At 66.1% G+C, this 20,312-nt stretch overlaps 2 protein-coding genes across 5 annotated transcripts; one reads left to right on the forward strand and one right to left on the reverse strand.

Annotated features, from left to right (window-relative positions):
• The first annotated feature begins 114 nt into the window (after positions 1-114).
• Positions 115-5,794, forward strand: IZUMO1 (izumo sperm-oocyte fusion 1). 4 transcript variants are annotated; one of them, XM_075915125.2, is made up of 9 exons: positions 115-378; positions 727-801; positions 1,866-1,952; positions 2,312-2,332; positions 2,602-2,682; positions 4,784-4,884; positions 4,975-5,125; positions 5,239-5,410; positions 5,623-5,794. In XM_075915125.2, exons 1-9 carry the CDS (start codon positions 144-146, stop codon positions 5,693-5,695), a joined length of 996 nt encoding a protein of 331 aa, XP_075771240.2. In that variant the 5' UTR covers positions 115-143; the 3' UTR covers positions 5,696-5,794. The 4 variants fall into 4 exon arrangements, with proteins under 4 accessions (XP_075771240.2, XP_075771242.2, XP_075771241.2 ...); XM_075915127.2 differs by lacking the exon at positions 4,784-4,884; XM_075915126.2 differs by lacking the exon at positions 2,312-2,332.
• Positions 5,795-6,887: 1,093 nt separating this feature from the next.
• Positions 6,888-19,208, reverse strand: LOC102450135 (myocardin-like). Its single transcript, XM_075915124.2, has 14 exons — positions 19,050-19,208; positions 17,780-17,887; positions 14,944-14,997; positions 14,643-14,701; positions 14,206-14,281; positions 13,733-13,882; positions 12,915-13,072; positions 12,258-12,371; positions 11,685-11,932; positions 10,230-10,356; positions 9,700-10,038; positions 9,263-9,391; positions 9,016-9,070; positions 6,888-8,492 (listed from the first exon to the last, which is right to left on the reverse strand). Exons 2-14 carry the CDS (start codon positions 17,832-17,834, stop codon positions 8,065-8,067), a joined length of 1,992 nt encoding a protein of 663 aa, XP_075771239.2. The 5' UTR covers positions 17,835-17,887; positions 19,050-19,208; the 3' UTR covers positions 6,888-8,064.
• Between the last annotated feature and the right edge of the window lie 1,104 nt (positions 19,209-20,312).

Consider the following 20,312-nt stretch of genomic DNA (forward strand, 5'->3'; position numbering starts at 1 on the left):
CAAGTCCCGCCTCCTGCCCCCGGCATGTGATTGGCCAGGCCATTGTGATCTGGCGCGTGGGCGCCAAAGGCGATTGGCTGGGAGGGAAGGAGGGAGGGGGAGGAAGGGCGGAGCTGCGCAAGGTCGCCCCCCGGTGGCAGAACATGCCCTGGGTGGTGTGGCTGGCGCTGTGGGCACTGGGGATACCAGGGGACCGGGGCTGCCTGCAATGCGACCCCGGGTCCATGCGGCTGCTGCGGGAGCTGACGGGGACCTACCTGAAGCAGCAGCTGCGGGGGGACCCGGAGCTGCGGGAGCGGCTGGAGGCCCTGCTGCAGCGCAGCCTCAAGGGGCTGGCGGAGCTGCCCATTGGGACCCACACTTTCATGGGGGTCATCGGTGCGCAGGGGCCCCTCCCTGCCCCTTCCTCTGCCCCCCAGCGCAGCCCTGACCCAGGGAGGGGGACAGGTGGGGAGGAAGGGGGCACTGTGCAGGACTAGTGGTAAGGGGGGCACAGGGTGGGGGTGCAGGGGTCGGGGAGCCCAGGGGTGCCAGGGCACATGGAGGGTGCTCTGCCCGCAGGGATCAGGGGCACCAGAAAGCAAGTTTGCCCAGGGAGCCATTTTCCCCAAGGCCGGCCCTGGACAGGCATGTTGGGGGTCTAGATGGGGAGGGGGTGTCTGGGGAGGGAGGAGGGGTCCCCTCCCCCCCGCCCCTGCCGACTCACACCGTACCCCCACCCCTCAGACGAGAAGACGATGGGAGAAGTCGCAGCCCATTTCAGACGGGCCGTGACCCGAATCATGGAGAACGACTTCAAAGGTACCAGCCCCGGAGTGCCCCTCACGCCCGACCCATAGCCCCAGTCCCCCCGGACCTGCTGGTACCCCTCACCCCTGACACACAGCCCCTGCCCCTCAGCCCTGCCGGTACCCCTCACCCCTGACCCACAGCCCCTGCCCCTCAGCCCTGCTGGTACCCCTCACCCCTGACCCACAGCCCCTGCCCCTCAGCCCTGCTGGTACCCCTCACCCCTGACCCACAGCCCCTGCCCCTCAGCCCTGCTGGTGCCCCTCACCCCTGACCCACAGCCCCTGCCCCTCAGCCCTGCTGGTACCCCTCACCCCTGACCGCTCAGCCCCTGCCCCTCAGCCCTGCTGGTGCCCCTCACCCTTGACCCACAGCCCCTGCCCCTCAGCCCTGCTGGTGCCCCTCACCCCTGACCCACAGCCCCTGTCCCCCAGCCCTGCCGGTTCCCCTCACCCCTGACACATAGCCCCTGCCCCCCCAGCCCTGCCGGTACCCCTCACCCCTGACCCACAGCCCCTGCCCCCCAACCCTGCCGGTATCCCTCACCCCTGACCCACAGCCCCTGCCCCCCAGCCCTGCCGGTACCCCTCACCCCTGACCCACAGCCCCTGCCCCCCAATCCTGCCGGTACCCCTCACCCCTGACCCACAGCCCCTGTCCCCCCAGCCCTGCTGGTGCCCCTCACTCCTAACCCACAGCCCCTGCCCCCCAGCCCTGTTGGTGCCCCTCACCCCTGACCCACAGCCCCTGCCCCCCCAGCACTTCCCCCCTTCCCATTGCCAATGCTGCGGCGCCCTCTGCTGGTGGTGTTGCGGTTTCGCAGCCCCTTGGCCAGTGTGAGCGGACTCAGAGGGTCTTTCGAGAGCGGGGGGGGGGGGGGGGGGAAGGGGAGGGGCGCCTTGGTGGGGGGAGGGGCGCCAGGTTTGGCATTTACCCCTGGAGCCTAATGACGGCCTGGGGGAGTCACACGGTGCCACCTGATGGTTGGGGCTGGGGCGGCTGAGGCTTGTGGGCGGGGCCAAAGGAGCGATGGCACTGTCCTGGGTGGTGTTCACAGCGCCCTGGTTGCTCTGCAGATGGGCAGCTCTTCAACGAGGTGATGTGGAGTCTGCAGGCGCTGAAAGAGGCCTTCACAAACCTCATGGCCCAGTTCCAGAGAGAGGGTGAGGGGAGGTACCGCTTGTGCCCACCGCGCACCCCTGCCAGCCTGGCCCTGCCCCCCCACTGGTGCCCTCACTCCCCACCCACAGCCCCTGCCAGCCCGGCCCTGCCCCCACCAGCCCTGCCGGTGCCCCTCACTCATGACCCACAGCCCCTGCCAGCCCGGCTCTCCCACTGGTGCCCTCACTCCCCACCCACAGCCCCTGCCAGCCTGGCCCTGCCCCACAAGCCCTGCCGGTGCCCCTCACCCCCAACCCTCAGCCCCTGACAGCCCAGCCCTGCCGGTGCCCCTCACTCCCGACCCACAGTCCTGTTCCCCAGAGGTCCCCATTTCTCACCCTTCTTCCCTCTTGTTTTGCAGTTTTTTGCCCGAATAAATGTGGTGAGTGGGCGCCAGGATGGGGGAAAGGGGCAGATCCTGTGGGGTGGTTCCAGGGACTCATCTCTTTTCCCAAGGGTGGGGGCGGGGGGTCTGATCACACCAGGGCAGGGTGCCGCCAGCTGATGCCAAACTCCCAGCTGGTCAGGACCTGTCCCCATCAGCCCCCAGGTGATCCTGCCGGCCCCCTCTCCCTGAATGTCTGGATCTCCCCCAAACTCCACTGTTGGGGCCCTGCCCCCGCCCAGCTGTGACCCCTGCCTCTCCCACAGGGCGCATGGTTCACCAGTTCATCGACTGTTGGGCGTGCAAAACCGAGCTCTTCTCCTGCAACCGGAACCTGTCCTGCGGGAGTGAGCGAGGCGGGGGATGGGGAAGGATGGAGGGAGGGATTACACAAAGGGGGGGGGGGCAGTGTGGCAGGAGTGGGGCTCTAGAGGCCTCTAACCTGTGTTGGATCCTCACTCCCAGGCTCCAGGCCCCGGCTGCTCCGACAGGGTCAGGAAGGAAAATCCCATGTCCCCCAACCTCCCCTCCGCAGCCCACCGTGGCCAGGTGCATCGTGGGTAACGAGGGGCTTTGTGGCTAACTTTGGCCACTGTCGCAAGTTGGGGCCTGTTGCTGCGGTTCCGTCCAAGGCAGATGGGGAAGAGCTTCCGCAGGATCTCTCAGAACTGGCGGAACTGACGTTCAACGCTGATCCATGCAAAGGGATGTCCGCGGGGGAAAAATAATTCCCACCTACAGGCTGTCCTCGCGACAAGTCCAAGATCCATTGCAAAACACTTGGACTTGCAGCGAAGCAACTTCAAGCGGGGAATTCTCTCTCTCCCCGCGACTGACTTCCATTTGTGCAAATTCGATGGGATTTTTTTTTTTTTTTTTGCTCAATTTAAGAGCTGGGAATGGCAGGACTTATCACGCATCGGTCCCTACAAGCATCGATTTTAGTGCGGAATGGACGTATATCAGGCAACGTATGGCAGGGAAGCCTGCTATAAAAAAAAGCAAACTGTTAGGAATCATTAAAAAAGGGATAGAGAATAAGACAGAGAGCATCTTATGGCCCCTCTGTAAATCCATGATACGCCCATATTTTGAATACTACGTACAGATGTGGACGCCTCATCTCAAAAAAAGTACCTTGGCGTTGAAAAAGGTTCAGAAAAGGGGAACAAAACTGATGAGGGGTTCGGAACGGGTCCCATATTAGGCAAGATTAATACGACTGGAATTTTTCAGCTTGGAAAAGTGATGTCTTAGGGAGGGATATGAGCCAGGTCTATAAATCCATTACTGGTGAGTAGAGTAGGTAGCTAAGGAAGTGCTATTTACTTGTTCCCATAACCCAAGAACTAGGGGTCGCCCAATGAAATTAATAGTCAGCAGGTTTAAAACAAACCAAAGGAAGTTTTTCTTCACCCAGTGCACAGTCAACCTGTGGAACTCCTCGCCAGAGGATGTTGTGAAGGCCAGGACTTGAACAGGGTTAAAAAAATGTTAGATACATCCATGCAGGTTAGGTCCATCAATGGCTGTTAGCCAGGATGGGCAGGGATGGTGTCAGAAGCTGGGAATGGGCGACGGGGGAGGGATCACGTGAGGATTCCCTGTTCTCGTCATTCCCTGTGGGGCACCTGGCGTTGGCCACTGTGGGCAGACAGGACACTGGCCTGGATGGACCTTTGGTGGCCGCTCTTATGACCCAGAAGAGGGATACTAGGGTGGTTGGGCCCATTGCTCTTACTCAGGGGGCGGGGAAGTGGGGTGGTTGGGCCCATTGCTCTGGCACGGTGGGGGGGGCAGAACTGGGTGGATGGACCCATTGCTGTGACCGGGGGGGGGGGGGGCTGGGTGGAAGGGTCTATTGCTCTGAGTCAGGGGGCGGGGAAGTAGGGTGGTTGGGCCCATTGCTCTGACCTGGGGAAGGGGAACTTGGGTGGAAGGGCCCATTGCTCTCACTCAGGGGGGGAGGGGACCTGCGTGGGAGAGCCCATTGCTCTCACTTGGGGGTGGAGAGGGAGACCTGGGTGGAAGGGCCCATTGCTCTGACTCAGGGGTGGGGGACCTGGATGGAAGGGCCCATTGCTCTGACCTGGGGAAGGGGAACTTGGGTGGAAGGGCCCATTGCTCTGACTCGGGGGGGGGGGGGACCTGGATGGAAGGGCCCATTGCTCTGACCTGGGGGGAGACCTGGGTGGAAGGGCCCATTGCTCTGACTCGGGGGGGGGGACCTGGGTGGAAGGGCCCATTGCTCTGACTCGGGGGGGGGGACCTGGGTAGAAGGGCCCATTGCTCTGACCTGGGGGGAGACCTGGGTGGAAGGGCCCATTGCTCTGACTTGGGGAGGGACCTGGGTGGAAGGGCCCATTGCTCTGACCCGAGGAGGGGGGATCAGGGTGGATGGACCAGGAGCGTGGGAGTGATGGGCTCTGATCCCTGGGTCTCTGGCAGAGCGGACGCTGCAGGTCCACCAGGATGACGACCTGATCCTGGACTGTGCTTTGACCTGGCACCGTGCCAGCTATGGCGCCAAGAGCTACCGCTTCTATCGGGTACGGCAGCCCCTGCCAGCCCAGCCCTGACCTGCTGGTGCCCCTCACTCCCGGCCTGCCGCCTCCCAGATCCCTGTGTTTCTCCCACAGGAGGTGGGCGGCTCGGAGCAGGTCATGGTCACGGGCCCCGAGGCCTTCCTCATAAAGAAGGAGGCGAGAGCGAACGACTCGGGGCGCTATCGCTGCGAGATGCTGAACGCCAAGGGCTGGGTCTGCTCCGAGCTGCACTTCCAGGTGACAGGTGCGGTGACGAGAGCCCCTCCCCCCCCGGCTCTGACCACTAGCCCTCACTCCCTGCAGAGCCAGGGAGAGAGTCCAGCCCTGCCCTTCCTAACCCCGGTCCCCTCCTTGCAGTGACCCCCCTGCCGGGGAACAGCACCCGCCCGCCTGCGCCACTCCTGCTGGGGCCCCTGACGCTGCCCCCCCCGCTGAGCAGCCCCAGCCCCCCGGGGGGGCCCGGCGACTGGACCGTCTGGGTCATCATCGGCAGCAGCGCCGGGCTGGTCCTGCTGCTCGTCGCGGGCTGGTGAGTTCGCATGCCGGGGTCCCCCTGCGCCTGGCACTGCACGTCTGAGGCAGACTCAGGGGGCGAGGCCCAGGCTGGAGTGGGGGGCTGGGTCTGGGTCCCTCCCCCCTCTGCTGCCTCCCTCTACAGCTCCCCTCCCTCACCCCAACCCTCCTTCCTCCCGGCCCCTGACCCTCCCCCACAACCTCAGCCTCCTCCCCCCTCCCTTGCAGCGCCTGGGTCTATCGCCGCCAGCAGCGGATGCCAGAGGACAGCGACAGCCCGGGGGGGCAGGTGAAGACGTGACCCCCCCCCAGCCCAACGCTCATTCCTCTCGCCTCCGAGACAATGGGAGCAGCTGCCCCTTCCTGCTACTTTTAAATAAATAGGATTTTATTGTCAGTGCACAGGCCTCCTGGACTCATGGCTTCGGGCCTCACCTCTGGAAGGGGAGCAGGGGCTAGTGGTTAGAGCTGAAAGGGGAGGGTGGGAGCCAGGACTACCGGCTTCTCTCCCGACTTGGGGAAGGGAGTAGGGTCTAGTGGTTAGAGCTGGGGAGGACTGAAGGCCAGGATTCCTGGGTTCTGTTCCTCACCATGCCTCAGTTTCCCTCCCTGTGGCCCTCCCCCCCACACCTGACCCTTCTCCCTTCCACAAGAGTTAAAAACCACAGAGGCAGCTGGTGCAATGGGAAGGGGCTTTATTGTGTGGAGGGCAGCTTGGCTCCCAGGGGTCCTCCCCCTCTCCTGCCCTTGGGGGTGGATCCACACAAGCAGGGGAGGGAGGGGTGAGCTTTGGAACTAAGCTAGACCATTCCCAAAGAATGGGGGGGGGGGCATAAGTAGGGTTTCTACTTCCCCCCCCCCCACTGCCCAGGGCTCATGGGCTTCAAGGGGAAAGTGCCTCAAGCCAGGCTCCCCCCCCCCAGGGAGCCCTGCAGTGTGGGGGCAGAGCCGTAGCTGGGGGAGCTCTCCTGGGGAGCAGGCAGGAGTCCAGTTGCCCTGCTGTGAGCTTCCCCACAGCAGTGCCCTACTTCTTTTTGATGAGCCTTTGTCCGTCCAAATTTCTCAGCAGCCTTTGGCCACTGTGAGCCCCCCACCCCCACGGCCTGACAGGACCCCTCATTAGCTCAGCCCCCTTAGGGAGCCGTCCCCTCACCAGCGATCAGAGATCCTCCCCCCTTGTCTATCAGTGGCCAGCAGGTGGGGGGGGCCTGGGTGTAAGGAGGGGGGTGAAGGGCTGTGGGAGGAGGAGCAGACCCAGTCCCAGTGGGAGGAGTGAAAAGGGCCAGTGGGGCAAAATCCTGATCCATGCGTGGGGTGAGGGCTTCTCAGGCTGTGGGGCAGGTTGGGGTGCAGGTGGGGGGGTGGAAACTGGGGGGGGCCCCTCCCTTTCCCTTGCTCCAGAACATAATGGAGGGAGGATAAGGGGCTGAAAGGGTTAACGGCGGGGCAGAGGGAGTGAGGCAGCCCCCATAAAACACTAGCCTCAGAGATGGTACAATCCAACCAAAGTGGCATTTGCAGCCCCTTTTCGCCACCCGTCCGCCCGTAAAACGTTCATTTTAAACATTGTTAAAAAATGGTACGAGCTGCCCAAGATGGCGGCTAGAGTTGGCCTCTCCACTACCAACCCAGCTAGGTCCAAAGATGGTACAGTCCAACTCAGATGGCTTCCATGGCCTTCTCTCTGGTCAATCAGACACTGGAGGCAAAGGTGGCATCAAACAGGTGGCGTTGCCTTGCTTTGCCATCCACTCAGATCCAATGAAATGGTACGACCCACATAAAAAGGGCATTTAGACGCGGCGTCACCCCCAGCACCAATGACTGGACCCACCCAAGATGGCGCCTCGAGGTGACGTCACTCAAATGTCAGTGCGCCCACCCATGGGAGAGGGTGGTAGAAGCTGGCCTCACCCCCGCCCGCTGGCCTAACCCATTCAAGACGACGGCTGGCGTTCACGGGAGCCTGAACACCTACGGTGTAGCATAGAAGATGGCAGGTGCCCACCGTGGCGTTCTTAACATCAACAGCGTGATCCCTCCACGATGCCCCTTGAGACTGACAACCAAAATAGCAAAGGTTTAGCCTGTCCAAGATGGAATCCAGAGTTGACATCAGCCAGTAAAATGGTTTCGCCCATTCAAGATGGTGCCCAGAGTTGACATCACCCTTGGCAATGGTTCCAAACATCCAAGATGGGCACTTGGAGTTGATGTCACCCATCCAAGATGGGCACTTGGAGTTGATGTCACCCATCCAAGATGGGCACTTGGAGTTGATGTCACCCATCCAAGATGGCACCAGGAGTTCATTGTCAGCCTGAACAATGGTTCTACCCGTTCAAGATGTTGCCCAATGTTGGCATCACTCCAAACTGTGGTGCCACCCATCCAAGATGGCGGGTTCTACCCATCCTAGAGGGCACCTGCAGTTGATGTCCCCCATCCAAGATGTTGCCCAGACTTGAGGTCGCCCCAAACAATGGTTCCACCTATCCAAGCAGGCGCCCGGCAGGATGTCACTCCGAACAGTGGTTCAATCCAGATGGCGCCTGGAGTTGACGTCACCCATCCAAGATGGCGCTTGCATTGGCGAGATGGGTTGGCATCCCTGGGGTGGTGCTGGGGGGGCTCGCTATGCCTGGGCGGGGCCAAAGCGGCCCGCACCCCCTACCACTGCTCCACCATCAGGTCAATCATGTGGTTGACGCTTAGGTCGGGCGAGTCAAAGAAGTCAGTGGAGAAGATGCTACTGCTGCCATGAGCCCCAGGCCCCAGCCCCGAGGCCGGGCCAGCCGTCAGGGCCTCCAGCCAATCGACGGGGTCGAAGGCAGGCCGGGGGCCGGGCGAGGGGGGCCCCTCCGGTGGCTCCGGGGAGAAGACCCCGCGCAGGGAGTCCGAGGGGGAGGAGGAGGAGGACGAGGGAGGGGTGAGGAAGTCGTAGTGACCGGGGAAATCCAAGATGGCGGCTGCCGGCGGGGCCGCCTGGCTGCTGTGACGGGGCTTTTTGTGGGGTGCTCCCTGCTGGTCAAGGGGGGAGAGGGGCTGGTGTGGTTCCGTGGGGGACAGCAAGGGGGTGTCCACAGGAAGCAGATCACCTGGGGAGGGTGGGGGGAGTTAGAGAGACATGAGATGCTGAATGGCCCCCTGCCCTCTCCCAGAACCCCAGCCCCCCCTGCTAGGAACTGGCCCCGCTTCCTGCAGCCCCGGCTGGACCCCCACCCTGATCCGTGCTGCCCCCCCATCCCTGCAGCCCAGCTCCTCCTGCTTGGCCCCCACCCTGCTCCCTGTAGCCCAGCGCCCCCTGCTGGGCTCTCACCCTGTTCCCTGCAGCCGAGTGCCCCCTGCTGGCCCTGGCCCCACTCCCTGCAGCCCCAGCTGGACCCCCACCCTGCTCACTGCAGTCCAGCGCCCCCTGCTGGGCCCTCACCCTGTTCCCTGCAGCCGAGCGCCCCCTGCTGGCCCTGGCCCCACTCCCTGCAGCCCCAGCAGGACCCTCACCCTGCTCACTGCAGTCCAGCGCCCCCTGCTGGGCCCTTGCCCCATGATGTCCCCTACGGGCTCTGGGGGCAGTGACAGAAGCAAGGGGGGAGGATCCCAGTGAGGGTCTCTGAGTCTCACCTGGACACACCAGCGGCTCCTCCAGGATGTCCTGGATCGACTGACTTGGGACCAGCTGCAGAGGGGGAGGGAGAAAAGGGGTGAAGGGGAGAGTTGGGACCCCTCACCCAGCGCTGGGACACAGCCCCTGTGAAGAGGTGTGGGGGCAGGGCACATAGGGACCCCTCGCCTGGTGCTGAGATGCGCCTGCTTCTGGGGTGGGGCGCAAGGGGGCTGGTTCTACCAGGACACCCCCCCACACATGTACCTGGGCTTTCTGGATGGCCTCCTGCAGTTCCTCCTCCAGGGAGCGGGGGGCTGGGGCGGGGCTGGCCGTGATCTGCAGGGGCAGTTCTAGGTCCTCTCCAATGGGCTCACAGGAGGGAGGACAGAAAACCTGAGGGGGGAGGGAGGGGGATAAATTTAAGGTTCTCCCCCCGCTCTCCACATTGCCTTATGGCTCCCCCCACTCCTGGGCATGGCTCCGCCTCCCTCCAAATGCCCCTCCCCGACACGTTATGACTCCACCTCCTCCCCATTTGCCTCAGATACCCCTCCTCTCGGCTCCGCCCACTTCTATTATGACACGCCCATGCCCACTGATGCACCCCTCCTATTGGACACCTCCCCTCCCCCCCACATCGTGCCCCGCCCCCGACTCACATGCCCCACCCCCAACTCACATGCCCCGCCCCTAGCTCTCACCAGGAAACCCTCTCTCCTGGGCGCTGTGCCCTCGGGTGTCTCGCCGGCGGAGGGCGATGGGGGGGGCGGCTCCGCCTCGGGGGCCCCCCGCCGGCGTTTGTGCAGCTGCAGCTCCTCCCGCAGCCCGTCGGCCTCCTGCTGCTCCCGGTGCAGCTCCCAAGTCAGGCTGTCGATGAGCCGCTGCTTGTCCCGCAGTGCCTGCTCGGCGGGGGGCAGGGCTGGGGGGGGCGGCCCCGGAGCCCCCCGCACCTGGAAGGGCTTCAGCCGCTCCAGCAGGGCTGGCTTGGTGCCCGACACCGGCAGGCCACGCTGGCGCAGCTGTTGGCGCAGCTCCGACACCTGGGGACGAAGGGGGACGAGTGGCAGGGACTGGGGCCTTGGTCCTTCCTACCCCCAACCTCCTACCCCACCCCACAGCGCCTCCCCCACCCTCCCGGTCCCCAGCCGGGCGCCCCAGGAGGGAGGGGTAAGTGGAAAAGGGAACAGAGTCCCTCCCCCCCCACCCTGATTTCCCACCTTCCCCCACTCACTGTCAGATCGTCCAGGTTGGCAGGCAGCAGCTCTGGCTTGGGGGGCGCAGGTGGGGTGGGGGGCGTGGGAGGGGCTGCCAGCGTGATTGGGGGGGCGGCGAAGCTGATCACCGGATCCGGGGAAATACTGCGGGGGACAGAGAATAAGCGGGAGTCAGAGGGGGGAAGATTCAGCAATGGGGGCATGGAGGAGATTCAAAGGGGGATCAGGGGGTACCTGGCACTCAGGGGGTGCAGGGCCGGCACACACAGCGCTGGGAGGTACCTGGCACTCGGGGGGTGCAGGGCCGGCACACACGGCGCTGGGGGGTACCTGGCACTCGGGGGGCGCAGGGCCGGCACACACAGCGCTGGGGGGTACCTGGCACTCGGGGGGTGCAGGGCTGGGGGGGTACCTGGCGCTCAGGGGGTGCAGGGCCGGCACACACAGCGCTGGGGGGTACCTGGCACTCGGGGGGTGCAGGGCTGGGGGGGTACCTGGCGCTCAGGGGGTGCAGGGCCGGCACACACAGCGCTGGGGGGTACCTGGCACTCGGGGGGTGCAGGGCTGGGGGGTACCTGGCACTCAGGGGGTGCAGGGCCGGCACACACAGCACTGGGGGGTACCTGGCACTCGGGGGGTGCAGGGCTGGGGGGGTACCTGGCGCTCAGGGGGTGCAGGGCTGGCACACACAGCACTGGGGGGTACCTGGCACTCGGGGGGTGCAGGGCTGGGGGGGTACCTGGCGCTCAGGGGGTGCAGGGCCGGCACACACAGCGCTGGGGGGTACCTGGCACTCGGGGGGTGCAGGGCTGGGGGGGTACCTGGCGCTCAGGGGGTGCAGGGCCGGCACACACAGCGCTGGGGGGTACCTGGCACTCAGGGGGTGCAGGGCTGGGGGGGTACCTGGCGCTCAGGGGGTGCAGGGCCGGCACACACAGCGCTGGGGGGTACCTGGCACTCGGGGGGTGCAGGGCTGGGGGGGTACCTGGCGCTCAGGGGGTGCAGGGCTGGCACACACAGCACTGGGGGGTACCTGGCACTCGGGGGGTGCAGGGCTAGGGGGGTACCTGGCGCTCAGGGGGTGCAGGGCCGGCACACACAGCGCTGGGGGGTACCTGGCACTCGGGGGGTGCAGGGCTGGGGGGGTACCTGGCGCTCAGGGGGTGCAGGGCCGGCACACACAGCGCTGGGGGGTACCTGGCACTCAGGGGGTGCAGGGCTGGGGGGGTACCTGGCGCTCAGGGGGTGCAGGGCCGGCACACACAGCGCTGGGGGGTACCTGGCACTCGGGGGGTGCAGGGGGGGTACCTGGCGCTCAGGGGGTGCAGGGCTGGCACACACAGCACTGGGGGGTACCTGGCACTCGGGGGGTGCAGGGCTAGGGGGGTACCTGGCGCTCAGGGGGTGCAGGGCCGGCACACACAGCGCTGGGGGGTACCTGGCACTCGGGGGGTGCAGGGCTGGGGGGGTACCTGGCGCTCAGGGGGTGCAGGGCCGGCACACACAGCGCTGGGGATGGTCCCGGAGGGGCCGGCGGCTGCTGCTGCTGCAGGATCTGGAGCTGCAGGAAGAGCTGCTGCTGCTGGAGCAGCCGGGCGTAGGCGGCGTCCAGGGGGGCTGGGGCCCGGGGGGGCCGAGCCGCGGGGGGCACGTACTGATGGTATTTCAGCTTCCTCACCTTGGGCTTGGGGTCCTTTGTCTTCTTGGGTCGCGGGGAGGCCTGGGGGAAGGGGAGAACCTGGCTGGGACCCCCCCATATAGGGACCCTGTCCCCCACCGCCCTACGGGTACCCCCCAATTCTGGCCGCCCTCCAACTGCGACACCCGAATCCTGGCTCCCCAACTGCTTGGCTGAGGCATCTCAACACTGGTCCCCCTCCCCCGCTGTCTCCTGCCCCCAGAACCCTCCCCACCCTGGGGTGTGGCTGGGACACCCCAACTCCCCTGTGCTTGGATCCCAATTCGCCAAGGCCCATGGGAACCTCCCATCCCTAGTCCCCCCCCACCGTTCCCCATCCCATGGCACAGCCCAGGCCCACACTTACCTTGGGCAGCAAAGTCTGGGCCTTCGCTGGGGGGCCGCCTCCGGGACGCTGGGAATCGGGGTCCGAGGCTGGCGCCAAGGGGGGCTGGGACTCCAGGGTCAACTGCAGCTCCGGCTGCCGGGAGAGGGGCCCAGAAACACCGAGGGGTCACAGAGCGGGGAGAGGACCTAGACGTCCTGGCCCCGGCCCCCCCAACCGGGATACAATGGCCCCCCCAGGTCCTGTCCCTGGGAACCGCAAGGTGCCAGCCGTGCAAAACAACCAGCACCAGAGGGCAGCAGAAACGCAGCTCAGCTGTTATATCCGTGCCCCCCCCCGTCCTGCCGGTGCCCCCCACTCCCACCCCCCAGCCCCTGCCCCCCCAGCCCTGCCGGTGCCCCCCACTCCCACCCCGCAGCCCTGCCCCCCAGCCCTGCCCTGCCCTGCCCCCCCCACTCCCACCCCGCAGCCTCTGCCAGCCCAGCCCTGCCTGTGCCCCCCACTCCCACCCCACAGCCTCTGCAAGCCCAGCCCTGCCCCCCAGCCCTGCCAGAGCTCCCCACTCCCACCCCACAGCCCCTGCCAGCCCAGCCCTGCCCCCCAGCCCTGCCTGTGCCCATCACTCCCACCCCACAGCCCCTGCCAGCCCAGCCCCGGGCTCCCCCATGCCCATCTCACCTGGGCAGTGGACCCTGAGGACAAGGAGGGGGATGGGTTGCCGGGCGTGCCCCCCGGGGAGGGGGCAAAACGAGGGGAAGAGGAGGAGGAGGACGATGAAGAGCTGCCGAGATCCTCGTCGAACAGGAAGGTCTCCGGGGCGGCAGGGGCTGGATCAGCTGAGGGAGGGGGGATCAGAGAGAGTCTGAAATTCTTATCTGCCCCTCCCCGCAGCCCCTGGCAGGGGCTGGATGGGCGCTGGCGCCCCCAAGAGGGGATGGCCCCCCGCCCCAGTGACAAAGCGGGGATTTCATTCACCTTGTTCTGTCACCTGTGATTTCTGCTGTCCTAGTGTAACCCCATGTGTGTGCGTGCCTCAGTTTCCCTGGGCCCTGCACCAATAGCAAGATGGGGATGGGAAGACGGACAAAGGCCGGAGGAGGAGCCGGGGTGGGGGGCTGGGACAGGCAGCAGGGAATGGGTCTGTCTGGGCTGGCTTGAGGTGCAGGACACGAGCCAGGCCCTGGCTCAGGGCCCCCCCAACCCCCAACTGGATGGTCCTGGTTCCGGGGCTGACATAAACCTTCTGTCCTACCTGCCGCCTGAGAATCCTCTCTGGCCGCGGATGGGGCGCTGGGCCCAAAGACTCCCCCATATCTCATCCCCCGCGAGCCGGCCCCGTAAAATAGTCCCAAGTGTCTCCCGCCATCAAGCACTAATTTAGCGTTAGATCTGGGGACAGGACTCGGGAATCCTGGCTCCCAGCTTCCCTCCTCGCCATTCTAACCGCTAGGCCCCACACCCCGGAGAGACCCCAGGGTACCCTGCGCCTCCCGCACCCTTGGCGGCATCTTTAAGGCTGGCGTCCAGGGAGAGGATGTTTTTCGTCACTAATTCCAGCGGCCCCGGCCGTTGCAGGAGTTTCTCTTTCAGATCCTCAGCCAGACGCGTCTTCTTCTCCTTCCGCTCCGAGGGGTCCCCCCCAGACTCTGCCGGGGGAGGGGCACAGAGTGAGTGAGGGGCACAGGCCAAGGGGGGGGAGTGGAATCCAAGGACTATGTGCCCATCGTGGGACTCGGACACCAGGGGCCCAGGTGGCTGGCTAGTGAGCCAGAGATGGGCTGGGGCAAAGGTTTGGGGACCCTGCTGTCCTGGGGGGGTTCCTGATGAGCCGGGGATGGGATGGGGTACCCTGCTGTCCTGGGGGGGTTCCTGATGAGCCGGGGATGGGGTGGGGGACCCTGCTGTCCTGGGGGGGTTCCCGATGAGCCGGGGATGGGGTGGGGGACCCAGGTGTCCAGGTGTCACCTACCTTCTGTGAACTGGCCCTTGGTAGCCCCCACTTTGTGAGTTCTCCTCTGGACCTTTCCCTTCAGGGTCTCTTCGGCCTGTAGGGGATGCGGTGGGGTCATTACAGGCGAGAGCAGCAAGAAGGGGGGTATTGGGGTGCTGGGGGGAGCAAGGCAGGAGCACTGGCTGCCAGTGGAAGTGGGGCCTAGTGGTTAGAGCAGAGGGCTGTGGGGCTCTAGGAGCCAGGCCTCCTGGGTTCTCTCCTATGCACGTCTGCCCCTCTCTGGGACTCGGTTTCTCCCCATGTCCATTGGGCGTTGGACTCCCAACTCTGAATGCCTCTCCAGTGCGCTCTGAGCCCCTCCTGTGGGTGGGGGTGATTTTCATATTCCATTACCCAGGCTGCTCTGCAGCAGCGACACAGCCATCCCCTGCCCCCGGGCTGGACCATTTGCTCACCCGGCTCTGTTCTGGGGTCCCGTTCGCCTCCAGATAGGTTGGGGGTGGCTTGGTCAGAGCTGGAGGGAAAGATGGGAAGGTTAGAGCCCCCCGCCCTCTGCCAGAGAGGGGTCCCCAGAAGCCAAGGAGGGCTGGGAGGTGTGAAGTTCAGACCCAGCCCTGCTGTATTGGTTACCCACCAGCTCCCAGCCCACCTAAGGCCCCAGACCCTCCTCTCTCTTGCCCTGCTCAACCCCTCCCCCATAGCAGTCCTCCTTAGCCCCTCCCCCAGGCCCGCCTCTCCCCCCTCGGGCCCACTCACGGGTCAGGAGATGCTGCTCCTGGGTTCTGCGATGCTGCATCCTCAGCTGCAGGACTGTCGGGGGAGGGGAAAGAGTCATCAGTCGCTCCCCCAGGGGATCCCCTCCCCACATGTCCCGGGGCTTCCCCCTCCCCGCCCCAGCTCCCTGTCACCTGGGAGCCCCCCTTCCCTGCCACAGTGTGGTGCTGAGGCAATGGGAGGCCCGGGGGTGGGACATGGGCTCGGGGTGGAGGGAGAGGGCCAGGTGGGGGAGGGGCACTGGAGGGGAGCAGGGAGAGGAGGGGGAGGGGCATGGCTCTCCTTTCTATTCTTGTCCCTCCCCTCCCCAGCAGGTGTCCTGCGGTGGCAGCTGGGGTGAGGGGAGCCAGAGCTATTTTGGGAGCCAGTAACATGAGACCCCCCCTCACCGAACCAGCCCTCCCCCATCCCATATAACCCCCCACTCATGCAGTAGCCCCAGGGACTCTGGAGGGGCTGTGCCGTGGGGTGCTCAGCAGGGGGCGCTGGGCTGCAGGGAGCAGGGTGGGGGTCCAGCAGGGGACGCGGGGTTGCAGGGAACGAGAGGGGGCAGCAGAAGGCGCTGGGCTGAAGGGAGTGGGGTGGGGGTGCAGCAGGGGGCACGGGGTTGCAGGGAACAAGAGGGGGCAGCAGGAGGCGCTGTGCTGCAGGGAGTGAGGTGGGGATCCAGCAGGAGGTGCTGGGCTGCAGGAAGTGAGGTGTGGATCCAGCAGGAGGCGCTGTGCTGCAGGGAGCAGGGTGGGGGTCCAGCAGGGGGTGCTGGGCTGCAGGGAGTGAGGTGTGGATCCAGCAGGAGGCGCTGTGCTGCAGGGAGCAGGGTGGGAGTCCAGCAGGGGGTGCTGGGCTGCAGGAAGTGAGGTGTGGATCCAGCAGGAGGTGTTGTGCTGCAGGGAGCAGGGTGGGGGGTCCAGCAGGGGATGCTGGGCTGCAGGGAGTGAGATGGGGGTCCAGCAGGAGGCGCTGGGCTGCAGGGAGCAGGGTGGGGGTCCAGCAGGGGGCGCTGGGCTGCAGGGAGCAGGGTGGGGATCCAGCAGGGGGTGCTGGGCTGCAGGGAGTGAGGTGGGGGTCCAGCAGGAGGCGCTGGGCTGCAGGGAGCAGGGTGGGTGTCCAGCAGGGGGCGCTGGGCTGCAGGGAGCAGGGTGGGGGTCCAGCAGGGGGCGCTGGGCTGCAGGGAGCAGGGTGGGGGTCCAGCAGGGGGCGCTGGGCTGCAGGGAGCGGGGTGGGGGTCCAGCAGGGGGCGCTGGGCTGCAGGGAGTGAGGTGGGGGTCCAGCAGGGGGCGCTGGGCTGCAGGGAGCGGGGTGGGGGTCCAGCAGGGGGCGCTGGGCTGCAGGGAGTGAGGTGGGGGTCCAGCAGGGGGCGCTGGGCTGCAGGGAGCAGGGTGGGGGTCCAGCAGGGGGCGCTGGGCTGCAGGGAGCAGGGTGGGGGTCCAGCAGGGGGCGCTGGGCTGCAGGGAGCGGGGTGGGGGTCCAGCAGGGGGCGCTGGGCTGCAGGGAGCGGGGTGGGGGTCCAGCAGGGGGTTCCTGGCTGCCAAGGACGTGGGGGGCAGTGTGGGCACTGTGCTGCAGGGCCCAGTGGGGAGGCTCACTGGGGGGCAGTGCTGGGGGGAGCCGGGCAGTGTCGGGGGGGGGGATGCTGCGTTGCAGGTTCAAGCTGGGACCCCGGGGCTGCAGCTGGCACTGGGGTGGCTGCCACAGGCTTGGAACAGCCAAGAGGAGATTTAGGACAGGAAGTGAAGCAGCAGCCCGGGCGGGGGCGGGGTGATCCCAAATCATTAACCCCTGCAGGGCTGGCTTAGAAGGCCTGGCTGCTCAGGGGCTGCCGCGCAGAGCGCTAGATCCCAGTGTGTGTGGGGGGGGGGCAGGTAGGATGGGGGGGCACAGGATCATGCTGCCCTCTTTGCGCCAGTCCCCTGTTTGCCCCCCCCCCCCCCGGCACTGTGTGGCTGTGTGGGATGGTAGGATTTGCCCCAGCCACGGCTCCTTTGCCGACAGACGCCGCCTCCCGCCCCCAGGGAATCGCTTCAGTTCTGGGACCCAGCCGTCCTGGCACAGGCAGGAGCTCAGGATAGGCCAGAATGAGGCCTGGGGGACCCAGGACAGGGGATCTGCTGTCTCAGGCACCTGGGTCCCGGCCCCCCTGCTCACACCACTAAGCAGCACTCCCCTCTGGGAGCTGAGAAGAGAACCCAGGAGTCCTGGCTTCCAGCATCCCCCCCCACTGACACCACTAGGCCCCACTCCCCTCCAGGAGCTTAGGAGAGAACCCAGGAGTCCTGGCTTCCAGCACCCCCCCCCACTGACACCACTAGGCCGCACTCCCCTCCAGGAGGTTAGGAGAGAACCCAGGAGTCCTGGCTTCCAGCACCCCCCCTGCTGACACCACTAGGCCGCACTCCCCTCCGGGAATTGAGGAGAGAACCCAGGAATCCTGGCTTCCAGCATCCCCCCGCTGACACCACTAAGCCGCACTCCCCTCCGGGAGCTTAGGAGAGAACCCAGGAATCCTGGCTTCCAGCACCCCCCCTGCTGACACCACTAGGCCACACTCCCCTCCGGGAATTGAGGAGAGAACCCAGGAATCCTGGCTTCCAGCACCCCCCCCTGCTGACACCACTAGGCCACACTCCCCTCCAGGAATTGAGGAGAGAACCCAGGAATCCTGGCTTCCAGCATCCCCCTCCCCCCCGCTGACACCACTAGGCCGCACTCCCCTCCGGGAGCTGAGAAGAGAACCCAGGAGTCTTGGGTCCCAGCTCCCTGATTTACCGTCTGACCCTGAAGCCCCGGCGCCAGGGTCCCGTTTCCCAGCCCCACTCACCGGATCGGAACTTGCTGCGGATGAGCATGGAGCGCTCGGAGGCCAACAGGGTCATTGTCGGGACTGGGGGTGTCGAGTACGAATGGGGGGGCACTTGGCCGCCCTGGGCTGGGGGTGACCCCAAGACAAGCCAGCAGGTAGGAGAGAGAGAAGGAGAATGTAGGGGTCACAGAGGGAGCCTGGGAATGAGCAACCCTGCCCTGAAGGAGGAACCCCGAAACTCAAAGGGGGTCCCGGGGAGAGTCTGGGGGACAGGAGCTCTTAGAAACTCCCAATCGGTGGAGAAAACCCAGGAGTCCTGGCTCCCAGTCCTCCTCCCTGCTCTAACCACTAGCCCCCACATCCCTCCCAGAGCCAGGGATAGAGAACCCAGGAGTCCTGGCTCCCAGCCCTCCCCCCATCCTCCAGTTCTAATCCTGTTGGGACAGAGATTGTCAATCCCCCTCCCCCCCAACCCACCCATCCTGCTCCTTATCTGGGGGGGGGGGGCAGAGGTGGGGAGGAGGGCAGGTGAAGGGCAGGTCTAAGGGGATCTGGGGGCTGATTTAGGCGCCGTGGGGGCAGCATGGGACAGTTCAGAGGGAGGCATAGCTGGGGGCCAGATTTAGGGGGAGGGGCAGGTGTCAGAGAGCAGGGTGTGGGGAGACCTAGTGGGGCACATGAGGCTCTAGAGTGCAGATTTCAGGGGTGCCCCAGTGGGACAGACTTGGGGGTCCAGACATCCAGGGGAAGGGGGATCTGGAGCATGCCTGAGGGCAGGGATGTCGTGGGGGGCATATTGGGGCAGGTTTGAGGGGCAGTGATGGGGGAAGGGGGAATTGACTGGGGGGTCACTATGGTGGGGGGAGGAGCCAGCTGGGGGGATCTACAGGAAGGATTGGGGAGCAGGGGCATCTAGGGGCTTATTTGGAGGGACCTGGGGGTCGATTGTCAAGATTGGGGGGTCTAGGTGTTGGGCGGGGGTCTCTGAGGGCAGGTTGGGAGCGTCAGGGGGAATTGGGGAGCCCGGGGGCAGGTGGCAGTTTCAGGGGCGAGGTTGGGGGACTGGGGGGTAGGTTGTAGGGGGCTGGGGGATCAGGGAGGCCTCAGGGGAGAGGTTGGGGTCCCTGGGTGGGTTGGGGCACACGGGGGTTGGTTGGGGGCGGGGGAGGTGGGGGACATCGGGGGAGCCAGGGGGCAGGTTGGGGGGACCTGGGGGCACGGACAGAAGGTTGGGGGGTCCGAGGGGTGCGAGTGGGAGGATCGGGGGCGGGATCGGGGCCCCACCCACCAGCGCGCGGTGACTGTCCCGGTCGCTGTCCGGCCCGTCCCAGGCTGGCTCGCTCGGTCTCTCCCCGCGGGTCCCGGCCCGGCTGCAGGGGGGAGGGACGGAGAGAGGCGGGCGGGCTCGGCGGGCGGGGGGCGGCTCGGGCCGGTGATGTCACAGCTGCCCCGAGAAAGGGGGCGGCAGCTGCCACCGCCCCCCCACGTGTGAAAAGCCCCCACCTGCTGGTCACCCGACACCGCCACCCGCGGGCAGGAACGCGCTGCTGGCTCAGCAGGGTCCCGCCCCTGCGCTGCCCCCGCCCCCCAGCCGGGGGAACCCAGGAGTCCTGACCCCCCCCCCAGCACTAGTGCCCACCCCCCTCCTGGAGCCAGGGAAAACCCAGGAATCCTGACCCCCCCCCCAGCACTAGTGCCCACCCCCCTCCTGGAGCCAGGGAAAACCCAGGAATCCTGACCCCCCCCCAGCACTAGTGCCCACCCCCCTCCTGCCCCCCCCAGAGCCCAGGAGAAAACCCAGGAGTCCTGCCCCCCCCCCCCCCCAGCACTAGTGCCCACCCCCCTCCTGGAGCCAGGGAAAACCCAGGAATCCTGACCCCCCCCCCCAGCACTAGTGCCCACCCCCCTCCTGGAGCCAGGGAAAACCCAGGAATCCTGACCCCCCCCAGCACTAGTGCCCACCCCCCTCCTGGAGCCAGGGAAAACCCAGGATTCCTGACCCCCCCCCCCCCAGCACTAGTGCCCACCCCCCTCCTGGAGCCAGGGAAAACCCAGGAATCCTGACCCCCCCCCCCAGCACTAGTGCCCACCCCCCTCCTGGAGCCAGGGAAAACCCAGGAATCCTGACCCCCCCCCCAGCACTAGTGCCCACCCCCCTCCTGGAGCCAGGGAAAACCCAGGAATCCTGACCCCCCCCCCCCAGCACTAGTGCCCACCCCCCTCCTGGAGCCAGGGAAAACCCAGGAGTCCTGACCCCCCCCTCCCCCAGCCACCCCCCCAGCACTAGTGCCCACCCCCCTCCTGGAGCCAGGGAAAACCCAGGAATCCTGACCCCCCCCCCCCAGCACTAGTGCCCACCCCCCTCCTGGAGCCAGGGAAAACCCAGGAATCCTGACCCCTCCCCCAGCACTAGTGCCCACCCCCCTCCTGGAGCCAGGGAAAACCCAGGAATTCTGCCCCCATGCCCCGCTCTAACCACTAGGTGCCCCCTCCTGCAGTGAGGGAGACCCCTGGAGTCCTAGTTCCCACACCCCCAACCACTAGCACCCTC

Source organism: Pelodiscus sinensis, chromosome 18, assembly GCF_052426305.1.
Source record: "Pelodiscus sinensis isolate ZL-2025 chromosome 18, ASM5242630v1, whole genome shotgun sequence".
Lineage (NCBI taxonomy): Eukaryota > Metazoa > Chordata > Testudines > Trionychidae > Pelodiscus > Pelodiscus sinensis.

What these genes read in the sequence shown, in the direction of transcription:
- IZUMO1 (XM_075915125.2), top strand. Translation starts at nt 144, where the DNA reads ATGCCCTGGGTGGTGTGGCTGGCGCTGTGGGCACTGGGGATACCAGGG. An exon ending in TTTTTGCCCGAATAAATGTG is followed by an intron (nt 2,333 to 2,601) that starts GTGAGTGGGCGC and finishes CCTCTCCCACAG; the next exon opens with GGCGCATGGTTCACCAGTTC. An exon ending in CCGGAACCTGTCCTGCGGGA is followed by an intron (nt 2,683 to 4,783) that starts GTGAGCGAGGCG and finishes GGTCTCTGGCAG; the next exon opens with AGCGGACGCTGCAGGTCCAC.
- LOC102450135 (XM_075915124.2), bottom strand. Translation starts at nt 17,834, where the DNA reads ATGACCCTGTTGGCCTCCGAGCGCTCCATGCTCATCCGCAGCAAGTTC. An exon ending in CCTCAGGGTCCACTGCCCAG is followed by an intron (nt 12,372 to 12,914) that starts GTGAGATGGGCA and finishes CTCTCCCGGCAG; the next exon opens with CCGGAGCTGCAGTTGACCCT. An exon ending in AGGCCATCCAGAAAGCCCAG is followed by an intron (nt 9,071 to 9,262) that starts GTACATGTGTGG and finishes CCCCCTCTGCAG; the next exon opens with CTGGTCCCAAGTCAGTCGAT.